The 16,654-nt window shown below is 42.7% G+C and overlaps 1 protein-coding gene across 1 annotated transcript; it reads right to left on the bottom strand.

Moving 5' to 3' along the window:
* Window positions 1-2,055: 2,055 nt before the first annotated feature.
* KNOP1 (lysine rich nucleolar protein 1) lies at window positions 2,056-16,619 on the bottom strand. Its single transcript, XM_088451931.1, is given in 5 exon segments — window positions 2,056-3,044; window positions 6,800-6,853; window positions 14,235-14,300; window positions 14,678-16,597; window positions 16,599-16,619. Coding segments are annotated over 5 exon segments (2,373 nt in total). The 3' UTR covers window positions 2,056-2,732.
* Between the last annotated feature and the right edge of the window lie 35 nt (window positions 16,620-16,654).

Here is a 16,654-nt window from a genome sequence, read left to right as displayed (position 1 = left end):
GTCCCAGCTGCAGTCTGGGGTCCTCCTGTGAACCCAATAGAAAGGCCCCTAACAGTGCCCCGCAGTAAGTACCAAGCCTATGGCTGGAGTTTCGGTGCCGCGGAGGAGTGATGGAGCAGCAGATGTCCAGAGGACAGTCTAGTGCTGCCTACTCTGTCTTGAAATAAAACATAAAATAAAACTTGGGCTGCTTAAAGCAGCCCCACTGTTCTAACGGTGGTCCAGCTCCTGCCGGACACCAAGACAAACTGATTGCCTCAAGCTGTGGGCGGGGTATAGGGGGGAAAGACCGGAGCATCCTGCGATAGCAAAAGCTTTAACTGTTGGTGTCCAGTCCTCCTATCCACCACCTACACCCATTGTCTCACTGTGGACCCCTAATGGACCCTGAGAAAACGTATTTTATTGTTCTTAAAATAGGACCCAGAATAGGTTATTGTAATGTAACATGGGTGATTAGTGGAATATACACATTGGTGGCCAGCAGGGTGTCAGCAGTAGTGTGTACACATACCAAAACAATCCACAGGCATCGGGCCTGAATGCTGATCATGCGGGCCAAGCTCTACTGGTGCCACAGATCAGTGTCACAATGCTGCACAAAATGGAGGAGGGGAATGTCCAGGGAAATGCCTGTCAAGTGACGCTGCATCGCCCGGGTCGGAATGATATATCTGTACTACTGATCGGTAGTGCGTAAACAATCTGTGCCAAATCGTTAATGAGATTGCCAGATCTTCCTGCATGCAGGGAAGATCTGAGAATGCGACCAAGGACCAGCAGGAATGCGCACCGCATAGTTCGTACACACTGCACGAGTTGTCGTTCCGATGCCTCGAAATCGGCCAAATCGTACAAAAAAAAAAATCATCTAGTGTGTACGGTTAAAAGAACACTGGAATTGTGGGATTGCAGGGGGGAGGAGCTTAGAATTTACAGCTTCAGCCCCAACCTACAATCCCATGGTCCGGTGTTCCCCAGCCTTGCTGTAAGAGATATTATAATGTACTCTACTCGAGAGGCCAGGTCTACAAACACATCTAGGACTTGATACCTTTGGAAATGCATTTCCATACAGTAAATGGAATTATTATTGGAACGATTATGTGTAAATAGTTTTCATGCATGATGAGTAATAGGTGTGTATTATCCCTTCCTGTTTTACGGCTAGGATTTCCGAGCAGACTGGCTTGTAATGGAACATTATTTTGCATTCAGTTATGTTGCAATGACAGCTATAGTTTCTAATACTTGAAGTTATCCTGTGGGACACTATGATGGATTGATGTGTGTAGATAGAGTTGTACTGTAAAGAGAAGAGAGGTCAGGGAGTGACACGAGATGTCAGCACTTGGACAGAAATGTGTAGTCATACCGAGGAGGAGTCTGAATTTCCTTTAATCTTTTCAGTGCCGACTCTCTCCTACCCTAGCTGCCAGCACTGCCATTGTGAATCGGCAATCCTGAATTATTTCCAGTGACTATTATATTAGGATGTAGTCAAAATCTCCAGAATGGTGACATTAAGGTTAGGCTGCAGCCAAGAGGAAGGGTTGGGATTAAGGATTCGCGGAGAAATACTCACCCGAACATCGGAGGTCTGACTTGGAAGTCAGTCACATGACTGCAGCCGTCGGCAGCAGGTAAGTCACCGCTGGGCCACCAGGGACAATATGTCCACATTTCATCATTCACATACATGATGAACGTCGCCATTATGACCTTGTAACCATATCAACATAATGACTCAATATATAATACCCAACCCATTATATCACTTACCTCTCCTACAGTTATTGTCCTCTTCAGGAATATGGTCGCAATGGCCGGTTGTTTTGTGTTGACACATGTCATGTGAACAGAGTAGTGTGAAACACAATGGACTCATGACGTCATGGTAGAGCTGATCCTGCACATGCTTATGACAAGCTGACCATTCCAAATACACATCTTTCTCAGACAAGGTATACACAGTAAGCATACGAGTGACATTCCAAAAAAAAAAATAATAGATGCTACCTTGCAGTATAGCCTCTTTAAATGTAATGGACGCAATTCAGTCATTTTTCTTTATTTCTGCCGCACAAATCTATAAGGCTTAAACTTGTAAACGTACATGTATAAAAAAATATATATATAGTGTAAATTTGCCAGACTGTATTAACCTGACATATAATTCCACTATACATTATCTAAGACCCTCCTCTAAACTACTAACCGTGTGTAATATGAGTCTTCGAGGTTCCAGAGAAGCCCTTGGCTTAACTTTCAGAATTCTAGACTTTACGGTCATGATCATTTAGAAATCAAGTTATTTCCACACCTAGAGAGTGCAGTCTGCTTCTCCTACACTGTGTTATCTCACAAACAACCTGGCACAGTTTCCTTCTTAAATTATCCTGAGTGTATATTGAGGTCTTGTCTATCTCTGCTGTACAAGGGCATTTAGATATAACAACAATCTTTATTCATAGTTGTAGCTTGGAATAGCCTTATGGGGCCCATACATCTAGCCTGTAACCGGGCAATTCCCTGTTTTGCTGACGCCGAAGTATCTGAGAACTCAACACGTTGGACAATCTCATTTCTCTAATTTCAACCTGAAAGTAATCTGACTCAGGATTTTTAACACGTTGAATTTCCCCGATGGATCATCAATCATAGATGTACGCCAATCAGCGTTGGCAGAACGGACTCGGGCCCTAGATGTATGGCCACATAAGTCAGTCAATCTAGTCCTCGAATTTCACAGATTTAGACCTTGTTTTGTCAATATAAAAGGTCTTTTTCTGGGCAGGCTGGCAGCCTAAGCCAATTCCTCTGTTCTGTTTCCAGGCGAGCGCTTTGTCAAACTCTGCTAGCAGGTTCCTTTCGAGAGTCTGCGCCCCTTCCTTTCCCAAAGCCATATTGGCTTTCTCTTGGCTTGAAGTGGATGGTGGTGCCATTTGGTTCTCCTTCTTGAATCCTCCCAAAAGTCTAAAGAACTTTGTTTGCTGGTCAGAACTTTGAAATGAGGCCGTGGACCATTGTCCAAATGCAGTACCCTGTCGAGAAAACAAAATGTTTCTGTTCAGCAACTGGATTTGTTTGGTCAGTGAATATATACCTTATTATTATACCTTGCTTACACAAATACAAAAAAATACCAGCATATACCCGTCTAATTGATGTAAGGAGCAGGCCTAACCGACCTGTCACGCAGGCAGCTTTGCAATTATGTTAATGCAGAAGGAGGCGTCGTGCCTCCTGCATGCATTACTTAGCTTTGGATAATCTGCGAGAACATCGGCCAGCAGACTAACCCATGGGGTCACGCAAGCCGGCCGCCTCAGATACAATAAAGAGACCAGGAACTCTGTCAGCCTACAGAGATCCTGGCCTCTTCCCTCCTCCCCAAAGGGGGCAACACGCCTCCGTTCTGGGATATGAAGGCAGCCGCAGCCGCCCCCTACTGCCCGCAAATGGCAGCAGACTGTCAATCACTGACAGTCTGCTGCTAGACTGCGTGCAAACACGCAGGGTGTGTACTGCATATGAGCAGTACAGGTCCGGCGCCTGCGCCGATTCTCGACCATCAGGAATCTGCGTTCAGCAGTGCACGCTACTAAATAAGGCCCATAGACTGCAAATGCTACTATCCCCAATCCAGTAGGTTGGAGCCATGGGCCTGCAGTTTTGGCCATCCCATCAGTTTTATACATACAAAATCAAATTTCATCAGGGCAGGTAATGTTTTTTTTCAGGTCTCCAGTGTGTGTATTCCATAGTAACGGTATTACTCAGGGGTAGGCAACCTGTGGTACTCCAGCTGCAGTGGAACTACAACTCCCAGCATGCCATGCCACAGTTTAAGCATGTTCTAACAGCAAAACAAGGTCAGGGCATGATGGAAGGTGTAGTTCCATGGCAGCTGGATGGCCACAGGCTGCCATCCCCTGCTGTAACTGTTGCTCTGACAGGGAGTGCTCCTGAGGTTTTCTGGGAAGAGGTGCCATGTATTGGGCGGTCATAGCGGTACACTCCGGGTACATAGTTACAGCCCTAAGTGGGACGAATATATTGTGTGCAATGGAGGAGGTGCCCCTTCAGTGCTGGCGGCAGGCGCCTTCATTGTCTCCCATAGCTTTGCCCCTGCTTCCACTCTCTATTTTCAATTATACATACAGACCCACGTAATTAGTACATGTCTGGCTCCATGAATAACATTGTCTACATATTTGATGCAGTTACCAAGTAAGTAGTGGGTACGGGTATGTGGTCAGGAAGCAGACGGTCGAAATGCCGACCGCCGGCTTCCCGACTGTCAAATCCCAGCAGGGGTCTAATAATAGGCGTCGAAATCCCGACGCCTATCATTATCCCTACGCCGGGAGTCCAGCATAACGAACGAAGGTAAGCTGGGCGGCGGGCACAGACAGCCGTGGGGGGAGGGTTAGGGGCTCCTGGGGGGAAACTTCGGGTTAGGCACTCCACGGGGAGGGTTAGGCTTGGGAAAGGGGGGGTTAGGCACCCCCCCGGGAGAGTTAGGTTTAGGCTGCGAGGAGGGGGGGGGTTAGGTTTAGGCACTAGGGGGGAGGTTTGGGTTAGGCACACGTAGAAGAGGATTGGGGGGGAAGAGGGTTAGTTATATATTTACTTACCCCGTCGGGATCTTCACTTACGGTATTCCAGCGTCGGGATTTGAACCGCCGGAGAGTCCGGCGGTAAATCATTCTGATTCCAGTGGGTACAAGTGACAGATAGGTGTACCTAATAAAAGGTACACTCTGGGGCTCATTCAGCATTGCACACAATCCCGTTTAACCCTGTGCAATTCAGTCGAATCTCTGCTTGCGGCTGTATAGCTATAACTGGGTGACAACGTGGCATTTACACTGAGTGAGTGTAGTGAGGATGAGTAGATGCAACAGCAGGAAATGTACAGTGTGTATCCACACATCCATCTGAAACTCATCTCTTGCGCCAGGGACAGAGTTAGTACATGTACACGCTGATAATGACGGCTAATTAACCAAGCATATGGGTAGTGTGGTCGCATAGATGTGTACAACTAGGCATACAGGCCATGTCCATGCTAGCGTCCATGCACGCAATGTGAGTAATTACGGCAGACTTGCACACAGCTGTGAATCGGCCCCTTGGTGTGTGTGTATATGTGGCTCGTCTATTTGTACTGAAGCAAGGGCTTTGGTTTCATTACCAGCCTGTGTACTAGATGCCCATGGTCTTGCAGGAGTGTCCTCTCACCTTCTGTGTCCTTATGTTACTGTACTTATATTTTTTATAGTACATTTACATGAATGCTGCAAACAATATTGGCAGTAAATAAAGAATAGATAAGGAATTGTGTATATCTCTCAGTGCTGTAGCATTTCTCGCCATCTCTGAGAGACACCGGCTGTTTATAACAAAAGCTGTTTCAGCCTGAAACTTTTCATAGTTTCCAGAGGTGCCATTAACTCATTGTTGTCCTGAGCACATAATTACCACATTTCACCGTCTGCTTTTGCAAGATAACTACAGGCAATTACTCTTCCAGCAAACACAGCACTTCTACCCTGCTCTTCCCAAATCCCAAATAATTATCCTGCCTAACTTCAGTCTGCGGACGGCTATAATCAGCTTCCAATCAGGTTCAAATTGCTACAATTCTTCAGCAACTTGTCACATTTTAATGCTCTTGAAACTAAACTGAAATTTACATTTTCAATGATAACATAAGATGAGAAAAAGATCAATTCAGTTCTTCATTTACATCACAATTGCTTTCTTTTTCTCCCTTGACTTGGACACAAATTGTCTAAGTGCTGACTTGCTGCATAGGAGAATAGCAACCCCTTATCAGATCTTGCAGATTTAGCAAATGTGCAATTAAATAGCATTTTAGTTTTGTATAGGCTGCAATAGGATGATGGAGATGCTGGGTTATTAAACTGGCTCGTTGAATGGCTGGCTGGCTCTGTAAAAGGAGTTTCTTCCTACCCTGTCGCCACAATTTGCAATCTTTGGCCCATCAGGCGGTTTTAATTACAACCCATCATCTGTACCAGCCCAGAGATCAAGGTTCAATGTCCCTTCCACATCACCTTCCTCTACCGCAGTGGTTCTCATACTCGGTCCTCAGGACCCCGCACAGGTCACGTTTTCCAGGTCACCCAACAGGTGCACAGGTGTATTCATTACACACTGATACATTTTAAAAGATCCACAGGTGGTTATAATTATTTAACTTTTGATTCTGTGAAGTGACCTGGAAAACATGCACTGCGTGGGGTCCTGAGGACCGAGTTTGAGAACCTATGCTCTACCGTCACTGTTTCTCAAACTCAGTGCTTGTGCAACCCTAACACTGCATGTTTCCAAATCATCTAGCTGGAGCACAGGTGTGTTAATTGACTATCAATTCACAACAGAACTATAGTGGTACTAATTATTCCTAAGGATACCTTGAAAACATGTACTGTTAGGGTTTCATCAGGACCTAATTTAGGAAACTCTGCTCTACATGAACATGAGATCACCACACTGAAGGCTATAAAAGGCCATCCTTCCTGAAGCACAGACATACTCCTGAGGTGTGTCTGCAGTGTGGTTTGTGCACACATGTGGTGGCCAAGTGGCTTTGATTGCTGCCTCTAGCAAGGATTCATTGGTTTTCATCCCACTCATTCTTTCACAAGCTATCTGGGCCTTCAGATCATATGTTGTTTCCAGTCAAGCAACCTACTGATAAAATAGGTATGCAATAAAAAAAAAAAAAAAAAAAAAAAACACACACACACAACTTTTACTATACAACCTTGGTGTTCCCAGACTCTCTGTCAATATCCTCCTGTAGGGCCTTCCGCCGTACCTTTAAAATAAAAATATTCATGAAGCAACATGAAATACTACAATCACCATTCAGAGTGTGCTACCACACACAACCAGAAAAATATATTTTATATATATATATATATATATATATATATATATACATATATATATATTCCAGAAAATATCCAATAAGGAAGGATGCTCTCTCCTATTAAAAATGAGAAAATATAGTTGCACAACTGGCACAATATAATATGGAATGAATAGGTGATAGTATCTACCTAAACGCCCATCAAATCAGCATCTAAAGCACAACTTAGGTGCTTAGTGTCTGGTCAGCGTAGTCTGAAAAATAGCATAAAAAATATATATATAACACATGCCTTCTAGTAAGCATGCAGTGGCAATGCTGCCGATATAAATAGGCTTACCTTGCTATCACCTATTCATTCCATATTATATTGTGCCAGTTGTGCAACTATATTTTCTCATTTTTACCCACTGTCCATCTACAGGGGTATACACATATTTGGAGCCCTACTTTATTGGGGGAATATGTACTAATTATATGAGGTATTTATCTACTACCTTGCATACAAAGGTTTGGCCACTATGTGCACCTTTCATTGTTGAAATATTTCTGGTGAAAGAAAAGGTGTCTTGCTTTCCACACGGTGTATATGTGATTCTTAGTATTTTTGGAGCCTGCTAGACAAGTTTTTGTGTTTTTTGTCATTTGTACAGAAATTTGTTATTGCATATCTGATGACCACTATGTGAAAAGATGTCTAAGATGTCTACTATTTGAAAAAGTCTTGAGAGAGGTTCACTTGCGAACCGAAACGGCGACTGATTAATTACATTGCAAATTCTCTGCGACTATTATGCTGTTTCATAATAAGATTAAATTGTTTCTATACTTTTAATAGGAGAGTGCATCCTTCCTTATTGGATATTTTCTGGACTATATAGGGACTCTGTGTCCTTGGAAGCACCCCGACCAGTTACTATTTATATATGCGAGTGCGGGGCCCCCCTTTTTGGTGTATATATATATATATATATATATATATATATAATCCAAAACGTTCGGCACTCTGGATGAATCAATAGCTAAGGGGTGCCGTCCTATAAACAAATAGATCAGGATCCTCCTCTTAGTAGTGCATAGCAACACCACAACAGCAAGGGAGAGGCGGCACTCCCAGTTGGTAAAGAAAGAAAGTGTTTAAATAAGCGTAAACATCAGTACAGATGTAGTCGACGTTTCAAGACCCTAAGGTCTTTTCATCAGGACTGTACATACATGTCAAATGCTGATGTATAGAAAACTGTCTGCATGATCTGGGATGGGAAAATGTGTCACCAGATCAGACAGTTTTCTATACGTCATCATTTGACATGTAACAGTAAATATGTTGTGCAACAAATAGTTTGCCCGTGTGGGCTCAGTTATATTGGGAAAACGGAACGCATATTTAAAGAGTACATCGATCAGCCATTCGCAATGCATTGAAGTGTGGGACCAGTGAACAACCAGTAGCCAGGCATGTCAGCGAAGTTTCGCACAGCCTGGCTTCTCTGAAATACAGGATGACTGGTCATATTCCTCCTCTAAGAATAGGCGATAGATCGAAGGTCCAGCTGCAATGTGAATCTAGACGGATAGTGAGGTTAGATACCATCTATCCCCAGGGGTTAAATGATCAATTGGGTCTCTGCTTTTTTTATAATGTGGGTGTTTAAGCTTTTTTTAAAGCCAGCCAGGTCCCTGACGACTAGGTGTGGGGTCATGAGAGAAAGCTATATGACGTGGCAGTCATGTCCTGCTTTGTTGACGTCAGAGATCTGCGCAGCTGGGCGGGGTTGCAGTCCCGCAGTTGCAGACGTTATCCTCACTTTGGGTGATGTTCATATAAGTGGTAAGTGTCTTTGTAGATGTTATTCTGATGACAGAGTGAATAAATATGCACTGAAACGCTATGTTCTAGATGCATTGAAGATTTATTGCGGTGAGTGCCGCATCTGCTGTGGATTTGTATTGTTTTTGACATACTGGTATCGCGCGTATATATATATATATATATACACATACAGTCAGGTGCATAAATATTGGGACATTGACAGAATTTTCATATTTTGGCCTCTATTCACCACCACAATGGCTTTGAAATAAAACAAACAAGATGTGCTTTAACTGCAGACTTTCAGATTTAATTAGAGGGTAATTACATCCAAATCAGGTGAATGGTGTAGGAATTACAACGGTTTCTATATGTGCCTCCCACTTTTTAATGGGCCAAAAGTAATGGGACAAACTAAACAATCCTAAATCTAACTTTCACTTTTTAATACTTTGTTGCAAATCCTTTTCAGGCAAATACAGCCTGAAGTCTGGAACGCATAGAAATCACCAGACGCTGGGTTTCATCCCTGGTGATGCTCTGCCAGGCCTCTACTGCAAATGTCTTCAGTTCCTGCTTGTTCTTGGGGCATTTTCCCTTCAGTTTTGTCTTCATCAAGTGAAATGCATGCTCAATCGGATTCAGGTCAGGGGATTGACTTGGCCATTGCATAACATTCCACTTTTTAGCCTTAAAAAACTCTTTGGTTGCTTTTGCAGTATGCTTCGGGTCATTGTCCATCTGCACTGTGAAGCGCCGTCCAATGAGTTCTGAAGCATTTGACTGAATATGAGCATATAATATTGCCCGAAACACTTCAGAATTCATTCTGCTGCTTTTGTCTTCAGTCACATCATCAATAAATACAAGGGAATCAGTTCCATTGGCAGCCATACATGCCCACGATACATGCCCATGCCATGACACTACCACCACCATGCTTCACTGATGAGGTGGTATCTTTTGGATCATGAGCAGTTCCTTTCCTTCTCCATACTCTTCTGTTCCCAACACTCTGGTACAAGTTGATCTTTGTCTCATCTGTCCATAGGATGTTGTTCTAGAACTGTAATGGCTTTTTAGATGTTGTTTGGCAAACTCTAATCTGGTCTTCCTGTTTTTGAGGCTCACCAATGGCTTACATCTTGTGGTGAACCCTCTATATTCACTCTTGTGAAGTCTTCTCTTGATTGTTGACTTTGACACATATACACCTACCTCCTGGAGAGTGTTCTTGATTTGGCCAACTGTCGTGGAGGGGTTTTTCTTCACCAAGGAAATAATTCTTCTGTCATCCACCACAGTTGTTTTCCGTGGTCTTCCAGGTCTTTTGATGTTTCTGAGCTCTCCAGTGCGTTCTTTCTTTTTAAGAATGTTCCGAACAGTTGATTTGGCCACATCTAATGTTTTTGCTATCTCTCTGATGGGTTTGTTTTGATTTTTCAGCCTAATGATGGCTTGCTTCACTGATAGTGACAGCTCTTTGGATCTCATATTGAGAGTCGACAGCATCTGATTCCAAATGCAAATGTCACACCTAGAATCAACTCGAGACCTTTTACCTGCTTAATTGATAATGAAATAACGAGGGAATAGCCCACACCTGTCCATGAAATAGCTTTTAAGTTGATAGTCCCATTACTTTTGGCCCCTTAAAAAGTGGGAGGCACATATAGAAACCGTTGTAATTCCTATACCGTTCACCTGATTTGGATGTAATTACCCTCAAATTAAATCTGAAAGTCTGCAGTTAAAGCACATCTTGTTTGTTTCATTTCAAAGCCATTGTGGTGGTGAATAGAGGCCAAAATATGAAAATTCTGTCAATGTCCCAATATCTATGCACCTGACTGTACATACATACATACATACATACATACATACACTGTGCCAAAAGTAATGGGATAGCAGTATTTAAAAATAATGGTAGGTGGCCTCACCGTACTGTGACATCTTGGTAATGCCCAGACCTACATGAGTTGTAATCTGACATCTCGTGAGTCAGTTTGAACACCGACTACGCTACTCATGGCAAGACAACGTGAATTATTGGAGTTCAAACAGGGCATGATAGTAGGTGCACGACGGGTGGGTCAGTCCATTTCCAAAGTTGTGTGGACATTTAACATTCCTCTATCATGTCACGTGTGTACCAGAGGTTGGGTGTGAAATACTGGCAGTCGGGTTGCCAGTTGTCAAAATGCCGCCAGCGGCATCCCGATGCTCAGTATCCCGACAGGGGGTACGCAAGTATCCTAACCCTCCCCCCTTTTGCCTCTAACCCTTCCTTCTTGCACCCTAACTCTCCCCACCCCACACCCTAACCCTCCCTGTTAGTGCCTAACCCTAACCCTCCCCCCTTGGTGCCTAAACCTAACCATCCCTCCTTAGTACCTAACCCTAACTCCTCCCTTCTCCCCCAGTGGTGCCTAACCCTAACCCCCCTGGCGGCTAACAGCCCCGCTATACTTACGATCAGGATGGCGGGTGCCGGGATTACTGGCGTAGATATCTAAACTGGTGTCAGGATTTTGACGTCTATATTTAGTCTCGGGATTTCAACAGCTGGCATGCACAGTGCAGTGGCCGACAATGGGTGCTTAATGATCGTGATGGGTCTTCTGTCCACTTGTGGAATCGATGACACATTGAATTCCTGCACTCCACCTGGCTAGAGGGAATCCTACACAATACTAGGCATCTATATACAGTGCATCTGGAAACTATTCACAACGCTTCACGTTTTCCACAATTTGTTACGTTACAGCCTTATTCCAAAATGGAATAAATTCATTTTTGTCCTCAAAATTCTACACACAATACCCTATAATGACAACATGTAAAAAGTTTTTTTGAGTTTTTTTTTTTTTATTAAAATTTGCAAAAAACACTAAGAAATCACATGTACTTAAGTATTCACAGCCTTTGCCATGAAGCTCAAATTTGATCTCAGGTGCTTCACGTTTCCACTGATCATCCTTTAGATGTTCCTACAGATTAATTGGAGTCTACCTGTGGTAAATTCAGTTGTTTAGACATGATTTCGAGGCATACACCTGTCTATATAAGGTCCCACACTTGACAGTGCATGTCAGAGCACAAACCAAGCATGAAGTCCAAGGAATTATCTGCAGACCTCTGAGACAAGATTGTCTTGAGGCACAAAGCTGGGGAAGGGTACAGAAAAATATCTGCTACTTTGAAGGTCCCAATGAGCACAGTAGCCTCCATCATCCATAAATGGAAGACGTTCGGAACCACCAGGACTCTTCCTAGAATTAGCCGGCCTTCTAAACTCAGCAATCGGGGAGAGAAGGGCCCTAGTCAGGGAGGTGACCAAGAACCTGATGGTCCCTCTGTCAGAGCTACAGCATTCCTCTGTGGAGAGAGGAGAACCTTTCAGAAGGAAAACCATCTCTGCAGCAATCCACCAATCAGGCCTGTATATTAGAGTGGCCAGACGGTAGCCACTCCTTAGTAAAAAGCACATGGCAGTCCGCCTGGAGTTTGCCAAAATTCACCTGAAGGACTCTCTGGTCTGATGAGACAAAGATTGAACTCTTTGGCGTGAATGCCAGGCGTTATGTTTGGAGCAAACCAGGCACCGATCATCACCAGGCCAATACCATCCCTACAGTGAAGCATGGTGGTGGCAGCATCATGCTGTGGGCATGTTTTTCAGCGGCAGGAACTGGGAGACTAGTCAATATAGAGGGAAAGATGAATGCAGCAATGTACAGAGACGTCCTGGATGAAAACCTGCTCCAGAGCGCTCTTGACCTCAGACTGGGGCGTCGGTTCATCTTTCAGCAGAACAACGACCCTAAGCACATCCAAGATATCAAAGGAGTGGCTTAAGGACAACTCTGTGAATGTCCTTGAGTGGCCCAGCCAGAGCCCAGACTTGAATCCAATGGAACATCTTTGGAGAGATCTGAAAATGCCTGTGCACCGACGCTTCCCATCCAACCTGATGGAACTTGAGAGGTGCTGCAAAGAGGAATGGGCGAAACTGCCCAAAGATAGGTGTGCCAAGCTTGTGGCATCATTCAAAAAGACTTGAGGCTGTAATTGCTGCCAAAGGTGCATCAACAAAGTATTGAGCAAAGGTTGTGAATACTTATGTACATGTGATTTCTTAGTTGTTGTTTTTTTATTAAATTTGCAAAAATCTAAAAAAAAAACTTTTTACACGTTGTCATTATGGGGTATTGTGTGTAGAATTTTGAGGACTAAAATGAATTTATTCCATTTTGGAATAAGGCTGTAACATAACAAAATGTGGAAAAAGTGAAGCGTTGTGAATACTTTCCGGATGTACTGTATATAGCCATTCAGGTGTAGGCAAGCAATACTCTTGTGATATTCGTGGTGCTTGATCCATACAAAGTAACAGTCTACACTCACATCTAATAAAGTCAAAAGGAAAGAGTGATCGGCACTCATGGTAACAAGTAAAAGTAGTGTAGTTTATTCAGGCCCTAGAGGAAAACCACAAGTGTGCGGTTGAAATGACTGTAGGGTATACAGACACTGCACATGCTGTTTGCAATGAATAAACTACACTACTTTACCTTATTACTGTGAGGTCGGATCCCTCATTCGTTTTGACATTGAGAAGTCAGACATACATCACTTCTGCGATTTCAGCATCGGCTGATTACAGCTGTCATGAAGCTCTGTAAGGCGTTTGCTACTGTTGTTGTATAGCAGGTACATATATTACTGCGTCTGTACGCAGAGGCTGTGCTACAATATGCAAAAACCACAGGAGGCATCTGAAGTAATAAGACACCCACTTCTGGGTTCTCCGATCTGATGCTGCGTCTGGAGAAGCAGCCATCAGATCAACTGCATGACCATTGGACATTTGAGTAAACCTCATGTTATTTAGGATGTCCAGGTAACTCATGCTGCCGGTGCCAGCAAAACCACTGGCTTCTGCGCGCCCAGAAAACTGAGCAGACAAGCCCCCGTTTTCCAGGAAGCTGTGTCACCGCCCCTTCCCCGCCTCCAAACAGCCACAGCATGTCAATCATGGGGGCAGTGCGACCGTATTGCAGATGCAGAACTGCACATGTGCAGCACAGATCGCCAAATCCCTGGAGTTGTATGTAAACCATCGGGTTTGAGCACAACGATGAATCAGACCCACTATTTCATAATATGGCAGATGCCAGTGATAAATCAGTGCGGTTTAGCCTTTACAATAAAGCTAAGACAGTTCATTCTACTACAACTTAGCAATATTATTTGTATTCCCTTGGCTTCGGTTTGAAACATATCCTTTAGCTTACACGAAGTGGAGTCAGTAATTTTGCAGGCGGAACCAATATTCATGCGTATGCAGCCTATTAATTCCCAGTGGAACAAAGAGATGCCATCAGTGAGGTCACTAGTTCCGACTATTGGTCGCACCCACAAGATGGCTGCCTCCACTATGTATAGGGGACAACTCAACTTTATATTTTTTTGCAGCTTAGTCAGTAGCTTATGTTTTAATTATGTATTTACCGTATCGATGTGTAATTCATCTGCACTCCCTGCCTTTACCGACACCAAGTGGACATCAGGGTTCTCCTATGGCATAAAAAAGTGTGCTGTTAGTTCCCTTTATACAGTTGTATAATAGCACCTAGTCTGTACTTACAGTTATTGAGTGTTGCTGACTGTTCAAAGTTCAAGTGAAAAGACAAAATAACTTTGACCTGACATTAATTCAAATATGTGGAATCAATTAACAATACTACCACTGCTTGCCCTACAAGATAGTGAGATGCCCAACTCTCGCCCTGTATCCTCGTCCTACCTACTCTGTCATGTTATTGCTGTTTGTCGCTTCTGGCTATGTCAATGTACACTGTATTTTACTGCTATTTTTATGTATGGCGCTGCAGAAATTTTCTGACGCCCTAAACTATAATAACTGGTCCTAATGAGGAAATTGTTACACATACATGCTTCATCCTATCTTTTTCTATTGAAAGGTTTCTTTGTTCAGTCTTCTCTTTCTTTATTTTCTTCTTCTCAGGAACATCAGTTGTGTCCTCACTTGTACCATGCTCTTCATCTGCAATCTCTACATTTTCCACCCTTTTCCTCTTCTTCCTTGCAATTTCTTTATCTTCCCCTTTGTGAGAAGCAACATTTAGAGACTTGTCCGTAGTAGACAGTAACGTAGTCATTTCTTTTCCTTTCTTGGTTTTCTTTTTCAAAACAATGTCCGTATCCTCCCTGCCGCAGTTTCCATTAAGATCCTCATCGCATTCTCCATCTCTCGTCTTACGGACTGTTTGTAGGACATTGCTGGATACTAGACTCTCATCGAGAGATGCAGCTTTCCTTTTAGTCTTCTGCTTAGTGTCGCCACCATCTGTTTTTCTAGGGCAAGAGACATCTTTGCCAGGACATTTCGACAACTCAGAAGGTTGGACGCTATGTTCATCAATGACTGCATCTTCCATGTTCAAGGAAGAAGCCCTCCCTTTCTTTTTTAATTCTACAACTTCTGACACCTCAGTAGAAGACTTTTTGGCAGAAGCTCGAGCGCCTTTTATTAGTACAGTATCATATCTACCTTTCTTTTTCTTTTGGACTTTCGAGACATCAGTGACGGCATTTCCATTCTCTGTGGCTTCATCACCAGCATCTCCTTCGGCAGGGTGAGAATTCATTTTCTTTTTTTTCTTTAGTTTTGATTGAATTTTATTATCAGGGGATGAGTGAGGCTGTTTTATCTCCCTTTTATTCTTCTCAACCAAAGGCAAGGTGTCAGCAATGTTCTTATGTTTGGGGATGATTTTGTTCTTGTCTGAAGAAGAGAGAGAGTTCTCGGTGCCCCTTTTCTTCTTTTTGTTGACAATCTTGGACTTCAGAACACAAGTAGTTTTGCTATTCTTGCTTACAGTTTTACTTTTACATTTTGGTAAACATACAGCATTATCTTCCTCTGAGACAATCTTCTTTTTAGGGAGATTAACACTAGCTTTCGGGTCAGGTGATGCAATAACTTCACCTAAGACCTTTTTCTTTCTGGGTATGTCATCATTTGTTTTGTGGTCACATGACTCAATCTCTTCCTCTTCATTGATTACCTTTTTCTTTTTTTTCTTTTTGGGAACATCATTATTAGTTTTAGGGTCACATGGTACAATATCGTTATCCAAGACATTTTTCTTTATCTTTTTTATGGGAACATTATTATTAGTTTTGGGATCACATGATATATCATCTTCTTCTGATACATTTTTCTTTTTTCTCTGTTTGGGAACATCATTACTTTTGCAGTCACGTGATGCAATATCTTCATGTAGGTCATTCTTTTTCTTCTTTTTGGGAACATCATTATTAGTTTTAGAGACAATATCGTTATCCAAGACATTTTTCTTTTTCTTAATTTTTGGGACATCATAATTAGTTTTGGGATCACATGATATATTATCGTCACATGATATATTATCTTCTTCTGATACATTTTTCTTTTTTCTCTGTTTGGGAACATCATTACTTTTGCAGTCACGTGATGCAATATCTTCATCTACGATAGTTTTCTTTTTTTTGTTTTTGGGGGCATGATAATTAGTTTTGGCCTCACATGATGTAATATCTTCATTTGTTAACTTTTTCTTTTTGGACACACTGTTATTTTTGTAGTCACATGACACAGTATCTTCATTTAAGACCTTTTTCTTTTTTTCCCTCTTGGGTATCTTCTCAATTGTTTCAGGCTCATGTGAAGAAAAGGCATCCTCTTGTGCTAAAGCTTTCTTTTTAGATTTATTTTGTGTTACATCTTCATTATTACACTGTGGTTCCGCAAATGTTCTTTTGCCAATCTTTGTCTTTCTCTTGCCTGTTGATTCAGTGGATGGTGTAGTTTTCCTCATCATCGCTGGTCATTACTCTACAAGATATTAGTTAGAGTGCATTATTGA

Source organism: Taudactylus pleione, unplaced genomic scaffold (genome assembly GCF_031769625.1).
Source record: "Taudactylus pleione unplaced genomic scaffold, aTauple2 ptg000032l, whole genome shotgun sequence".
NCBI lineage: Eukaryota > Metazoa > Chordata > Amphibia > Anura > Myobatrachidae > Taudactylus > Taudactylus pleione.
Note: the sequence above shows the minus strand (reverse complement) of the source record. Positions and strands in the feature narration are given on the sequence as shown.